Genomic DNA, 7,695 nt, shown 5'->3' on the forward strand with positions numbered 1-7,695 from the left:
ACTTAATGATGCACTGAGTTTGTGATACACACTAGAGAGTATATTCACTGTTATGATGCACCTTTTCACACCACTAGAGGGTGATCTTATTGTGCATGAAGCCAAAGGGCACTTATAACTTAAAAAGTGACTTGCAAGAAAGTCCCTGTTCTGAACAACAGCAGTTGATCTTGTGACCTTTTAAAAAAGACTCCCTCCCCCAAAGCTCACATTTAGTCAGCGGCTCTCTGTCCACCTGACATTATCAAATAGAGATGTGGTGTGCTTTGCAGAGACCCTGTTTGCATTTACTGGGAAGTAAAACTAAAACGAAATCACATGAGAGGAGGAGGTGAGAGAACATGGGGGTATATATGGCTAACTTTAAGAGAAAGCTACTTCTCAGAAATGGAAGGCACTCTTTACTAAAGTACATCTAGATAAAAGCTCCTTGAATAAATCAACATCCCAATGTATTTCTCTTTGGTATAATTTAGATATTGAGGTTTGTGCCAGATCCAACCAATCCTCTTTCTCATACAGTTTCAGTGGACTAAGCATAAGTCACATGCAATCACAATAAAAGAAAGAGTGTGGTACTCCCATGGGCACCAGACTCGTTCTCTTGTTGGAAAAACTGGGTAAAGCCTGAAACAGTTTAAAAAGATGAGGAAGGCTAGATGACATTGCAGGTTCAGCAGTCTATGTCCTATTTGTTTTAGGGAACTTATGTTAAGCAGTAAATCAATACCCTTTACACATTTACAGTAACGAATGAGCAGAATCCAGCAGACAGAGGAAGAAAAGTAATTTGTATGTGACGCTTTTAAACCTTGATATGCAGCAGAGACAATGATGGACAGTGAAAAATCTGAGAATTATGCAGGAATAAGTGATTGTTAACGGTTTAACAAGGGGTATTTTTATGAGTCATTTCTTAACCAGAAATCGATATATATCTACCCATAACACACATTACGCCGTCAGCTTTCTTTGTTAATCTGCAAAACAGGAGTAATGAACTGAACTACTGAAATTTTGTGTAGGATGAGGTGTAGAGATAAGGCCTGATAGTCACTGTGGTTTCTTGCGCACATAGATAAAAGTATATACTTTATTCATGTGGTATTTAAAGATATAGGTTGCCTTGCATCCCTCATGTTAGATAATGTAAGTTTCTAAAGAACATGGAAAAATATTGCTGCCTAATCACACATAATAACTCGCATGCCGGCGACATATTAATATGGCTTAATGTATGATGAAGCTATATGCCTGTTATCCACACAAGCTAATGATTTATTCTTATCATCAAGTGAAGTCTGACTTTCAAGATCTTTATTTTTGATTTATTTAAGTGTTAGTACAGAAAAGTAAGCACATTCACCCAAACTGGGGCTATAATCAACATAGATCTTTAGTTGTCTCTGTTCTTCTATCTTCAGCCATGGTTAAGTGCAAAAGAAAAAAAAAGAAACAACATATGCAATGCATCAAACCACAAAGGAGGTCGTGCTGAACAAAGTGTCACAGGAAAAGGTAGACAAAGCCTAAAAGAGGAAACCAGTGATAAGACGAGTTTCCTGAGTTAAAATTTTATATTTGTCAGTGAAAAAACAGAAATTACATAAACAAAAGAGTATACAAAGTGAACTGATAAACACCAGAATGAGTCTTTGATAGTAACTACTGCCTACATTTTAGGGAGGGAGGAAAGTGAAAGGGGAATTCCTGAAAGCTTCCTCTTCTCATATCTGGTGTAGACACACTCCAACTGTGTTTTTTTCTGATAGTGCTCAACACTAATTACATTATGAGCCCGGTGAGAGCATGGAAAGGGGAAAAGAAAAAACAAAAGAGGAAGAAAAAGGCTCTCTTGTTGAGAAAGGCAAGAGCAAGCGAGAGATGAAACTAGCAGCAACGTCACGGATATAGTCACAACAGGAAACTCATCATCTGAGAGGGAGGGGAGTTAGGCGAGCGACAAAGGTACTTGGTGAGAACTATGTAAATAAAGTCATTTTCGAAAAACAAGGGGCCTCTTCTTCTTCGTACCGCAGATGTGTGGGCAGCACAGTATCAGCAGAAAACAGCTGCTTCCTCCTTGTTAATATTAATCAACAGTTTAGTTTAGCTCTTCTGTACAGTTACACAGAGCCACTGTGGAGGCTGGATGTTTCTGTCGGTGATGATTGGAATAAGGGACTCTGTTGGCGACTACTAACCGGATTCTAACTAAATGGTGTATTTCCAGATACTTGAAATGGATATCAAAGCCAAATTGCTGGGTTTTGTCTTCTTAATGATCTACATGAGCCTTGTGTCAGGTAATTAAAAGCTTTTCTTACGCTCTATTTGTAATCTTACTTAGTATGTCCAGTTACGGAAAAAAGTCACAGTTGATCATTTACTTAAATAACAATTTAAAAAGTATTTAGAAGGTACTATATTTTTCCTTCATGATCATTTATAATATTTGTATTATTTCTATGATCAGATGAAGCCAGTAAATGAGCTGAACGGCAAGAGTGGAAATTCTGTTCCCTTTCCAAAAAACCCAGAGTCACTTAGTTGGAGATCCCATAAATCAAAGCTTGTCAGCATCTTTTTCTTCTTTTCTTGACCACAAGTTTCACACAAAAACGTCTGGCAGTAACACTTTCGGAATATGTTCAGAGGGTTTTACATTACCATTGACTTTATAGCTCATTCCCTATATACAGGAATTCGTGTTTGAAAAAGATATGTGTGTATATATATATATATAGATTTTTTTTTAAACTTCCATTATTGTAACAGTTAATGTACATCTTAACCTCTTTTTTTCTACATCAGGAGCCGAGGGCATTCCTGGTCCTGCCAAAGTGATGGTGAATATTTTGGATGGCGATGTAACACTACATTGGGACACACCTGAAGATGCACCTTCAAACTATTACTACAATGTGGAAATGGCAAAGTAAGTTTAACTTACATATCAGTAAGAATCCTATTACAGACTTACAATATGCCAATCTCTGAACTTCCTTATCCTTATTTCTTTTTAATTACATTTTTATTCTCTGTGACTTCATTTTGATTTTGTCTTCAGTTCGTTTTTCAAGCATTTGATGTTAATTGTTTTTCAACTAAGAGTTACTAAACCTTTTTTTAAGTTCATATTTTTATTTTGGTGACTGTTTTCTGTCCTTAGGTACCAAGATGACTGGGCCATGTTGGCAAGTTGCACACAGATTAATGATAACTACTGCAGCCTTAACAGTTTTATAACTGATTTTGAATCTGGCTACAAGGTCAGAGTTCAGCTGGTAGCAGGGGGCGATGAGTCTATTTGGGTTCGTAAGAAATTTCTCCTGAATGAAAGTAAGCACAATTTGTTGTGTTATTTTTAGATTAAAATGCTCTAATTAATAATTCAGACACATAATAAGATTATTTCCTTTCCCTTCTCTGATCATAGGCAAACTGCAACCTCCCTCCTTCACATTGTGGGCTACATTCAGCACTATAACCATCTCTGTTCACCCAAAACCCATTTTGAAGAAGATTTTTCCTTTTGGTTTAAAGTACACCATCTACCTAGAGGAGAAAGGACAAGATAATAAGGTAGGTTAGGATTAGGTTAAAGCAATAAGGTTTTTACACCTTTTCCAACAACTTCACAATTTAAGACTGGAAAATATAATGATGAATTGCCCTTACTTTTATTATTTAAAGCTTATTTAAAGAAAAAAACAGCTGACTATGTTCTTGCCCTACAGAATACCACGGCATACTTGAAGGATGACATGGAAGAGGATCAGAAGACTACTTTCACTTCTCTCCATTGGGGTAAAGAGTACTGTGTCAGCGTCAAGTTAGAGGGCAGTGGAAATCTCCCCACCAGCAGTGTTTCCAAAAAACAGTGTCTGCTGTTGCCAGAGCAAGGTAAAGAAAAAATGGTAGATTATTTAAGAAGATTATTAAATATGTCACCTATAAATCACATTTACACAGGGCCTGAAAACAGGGATGGCAGCTAAATGCCAAACATTTGAAAATTTTTCAGCATTAAAACAAATCTTAATAAAGCATCTATCGTACACTGCGTGTGGTAGATTTGATTAGATTTAGATTACACCTTTATGAAGTATCATTGTTAGTATGATAAAAGCTCAGCTATAGCCTTGCTTTTTTTCAGCAAGACACTCACATTTGGTAAATTCTTTGGTGCTTTTGCTCTTTTCAGAGTATTACATTATTGCCGTATCATCCCTATCATTTGTGGGTGGGCTGGCATTAATTGCAGTCATCGCAGTGCTGTGTTACCTGAAACGTCCAGAGAAAACACCTGCTGCACTGGTAAGTACAGTAAACTATAGACAACTGTGCACACTTGTAGTGTCAACTATTTGGAAAACAGAAAAACAGTATTTTGAAAAGAGATCTTACAATGTGCACTAATCCAATGTTTCATAAATCAAATCTAATTTTCTTTTTTCTTTGACTCACCTTAGAAATCCCCTGCTAGTGGCTGGCTTCCACTCTATGTTGAAGATGGGACTGTGGAGGTGGTTACAGACAAAGGATGGTTTCTGTCACCATACAGAAAAGACATGAAAGATGGTGTGAAAGACCCAATCAGTCATCTTACAGTAACAGAGGACAATGAAGAAGAGGAGAGGAGGACCAGCATGGATAGTGGGCTCAGTATGGAGTCTAACTCAAACATTGAAGAGAATCCACCAACGAGACAAGATGACAGTGGCTGTGGAAGCATGGGAGGACCTGAAAGCACAACTAGCAGCCAAACAGATTACCCACTTGAGAATGAGCGGGCTGATTCCATTCGGAAAAGAGAGGACAGTGGGGTGGGTCTGGGCTGCCAGATGATTTCTTGCATTAACCTGGATGGGCAGGACAGTGGGCCTCTAAAAGAGTCTGCTGCTGGAGGCAACTATCACAGCCAGAGTCCTTCAGATGTGCAGATGCAAGCTTCTGATGATGAGGAAACATTTAAACAGATGCTTCCCAACTTGGTTTTGGCCGAGGTGGTCACGGGCTACAGAGCTGGGCCTCAGTCGTGTATCTGTTCAGGAGCTGGTCAGTGCATTTGGTGTCATCAGCAAGGCCACGATGAAACCAAAGTCATCAAACAATATAGAAAAGTGTCTATTGAAAATGGACTACTTGTAAGCCAATCTGATTTAATAGACTCTTACAAAGGAGATGTTACACATCCAGGTTACTCTAGAGAGAAACAAACTGACACACACATGATGGATGACTTAGAATCAATCTTTCCACTGAGGGATTTTCCTCTGCTGACCTCTCTGTCCCCGCTGCCGTTAATGAAGTGTGGGCAGGACTTCAATATGAACAATGTGTCCCTTTCTCTCTGCGATGTACAGCTGAAAATTGACTGATAAACTGTGAGATGTGACAAAACACTTTATTTAAAAAGAAAAAAAAATCCTGCCACCGCATGTTACAGTGCAATACTGGAGCAATAAACTCACATTTTCTACTTAATGAAACAGAAGCACTAGAGTGAGGTAAAATGTTCCAGTGCCAGAAACTGAAAAAACATGCGGAAATCTTGGGGATAAAACTGAGTGGTTAACAGGCAGTTACTGAACATACTGTAGGAAGGAAACAGAGGTTAGATTACAGAGCTACTGACTGGTAACTGTTGGAAGGAGTCTTGGGAGATTATGAAGACTGAGAAGATTCTAAGAAACGCCCTTTTTAACCCTGTTTCACTGAGTCTATTTACAACTGACTAATGTGTTGTCTGCCGGAAGTGAAACTGTGTGGGGAGCACTGAAGAGAAACGGCTTGATAGTTATGTGCTCTTGGACATTTTGTGATTTCATCGCCGCCAACAATGAACTTTATTGCAGTTGCCCACATGAGAATGTTCTTATTTCTCAGCAGTGTGTTTCATTCACACAGTTTCGTAATACTTAATCAATCCACAAACTTTTTACAATAACAAGTGGTTTCACCTTACTTAACAAGCAAACTTTGATATAAAGAGCATTTTGTGTCTGATTCTCTTTCATGTTTTCTTACATGGCAAAATATTTTCATGTTTGTGCTTATAAGACCAGCTACTTCTTTGTTCAATCTATTTATTAGTCTATTTATTTAATGCCTTTGTTGATACATGTGCTACTCATGATTAAAACTTGGACTAGTCTGTAAAATTCATATGTTGCCAAGATTCCTAAAAACAATGCCTAAACCTAGCTAAACAGTGAGTGAAAAGTGGAAAAAGTGAAAGTGGAACATGAAAATATTTTTTGAAAAGAATTATTAAATTAAGTTAAAAAGTCAAACTCTTTTCATTTGAATTTAAGTCTTATCCAGTCACCTGCAACTTTATGTAGCATTGCAAAGTATTTTGTTGAAAGCAAACGTTTTATCCAATTTAGATTTAAGCGAAGATTATTTTTAGACATTCACAAGTCAGTGAAACCAGCTGACAGACGACATGCTGTTTTCAGAAACTATGACTAAAGAAAACCCAAGGAAAACCCTGAGACAACAAAATGATACCTTCTTTAAAAAACCATTACACAAGACAATCTGTAGGCTACTAGGGATCTCCATATGCAAATTATGTACAGGAACCAGGTCAGTGGTTTTGAAGCTTCTAAACTGAGAAACAAACACTTCCTCTGTCAGGCCTTACCCCATTTCTAAAAAGTCCCGAGAAGAGAATGAATATTGTCAATATGGGTTGATTTCCATACACCAAACACAGCATTAGGGAAATCCTGTGACAAGTATTCTATGTATAAACTGCATACAGGGAAGTAAGACAGTTTCATGCAACTTATCATAATATTTTTACATATACACTGATGATTATTGTAGAACGTTAACATGTTGGGAATTCCTGTGGTAAAACTTTCTTTTTGCGCTCCTACTGTTCCCCTACTTTTTTGAATGTCTGTGCATTCTCCAGGTTGGTAATTGAACTTGAGGGGAACTCCCAATTCAATTACCAAAACTGGAAAAATATTTGGCTAATTTTAAGACAATTAAAATGCAATACAAAACTTCCAAAACTGGGTTTTGTCCTCTGTATGATTTCAAAATATGCCTACACCCACATTAGTTAACAAGGAGAAACATGTCACTTTGTTTCTCCCATTATTGCTAGATTAAATCCTTCTCTGTTGAGAAGTTACTGTACAGTACTAGAGCAAATGCAGGGTTATGGCAGGTATCACAAGAACTATAGTGCAGCTTATGCTTTATCTTATGTTGCCAGCAAAGACTAACATCACAGAAATAAAACACGTTAAAAGAAGAGTCTCTGTTTTCATCTTTTCATCAAAAAACTGAAAAGCCTTCCTCACATGATCGCCAGCTTAATTCCCAATGAAATAACGAAAATATGGAACTGTTCTCCATTTAATAATAAAACACTGTCACTTGAATCACTGAGTCAATAAACTACTATCCTACTATAGAAAATCCTTAACAATACAACTGTTCAGTGCTGAGAATCTAATATTCCTGCAATAAAACAACAGCAAATCTAAATCTGAACCCAAGTAAAAAAAAAGAACAACTTTTATTTACCTAGTTTTGGTGGTGTTTACCAATAAAAACAATAAATATTAAATGTTAAATGTTAACCAGAGTATTGGAACTGTTTCAGAATTACTATTAGAAAAGACAGTTTTGCATGTAATCTTATATTTACTCTTTGCTGACTCATTT

The 7,695-nt window shown here is 37.1% G+C and overlaps 1 protein-coding gene across 1 annotated transcript; it reads left to right on the plus strand.

Annotated features, from left to right (window-relative positions):
* Positions 1 to 1,432: 1,432 nt before the first annotated feature.
* Positions 1,433 to 7,276, plus strand: il10ra (interleukin 10 receptor, alpha). The gene is made up of 7 exons (XM_026193624.1): positions 1,433 to 2,306; positions 2,815 to 2,938; positions 3,173 to 3,342; positions 3,440 to 3,585; positions 3,741 to 3,906; positions 4,208 to 4,320; positions 4,476 to 7,276. Exons 1-7 carry the CDS (start codon positions 2,219 to 2,221, stop codon positions 5,382 to 5,384), a joined length of 1,716 nt encoding a protein of 571 aa, XP_026049409.1. The 5' UTR covers positions 1,433 to 2,218; the 3' UTR covers positions 5,385 to 7,276.
* The last annotated feature ends 419 nt before the right edge of the window (positions 7,277 to 7,695 follow it).

The sequence above is a fragment of the Astatotilapia calliptera genome, chromosome 14 (genome assembly GCF_900246225.1).
Source record: "Astatotilapia calliptera chromosome 14, fAstCal1.2, whole genome shotgun sequence".
Classification (NCBI taxonomy): domain Eukaryota; kingdom Metazoa; phylum Chordata; class Actinopteri; order Cichliformes; family Cichlidae; genus Astatotilapia; species Astatotilapia calliptera.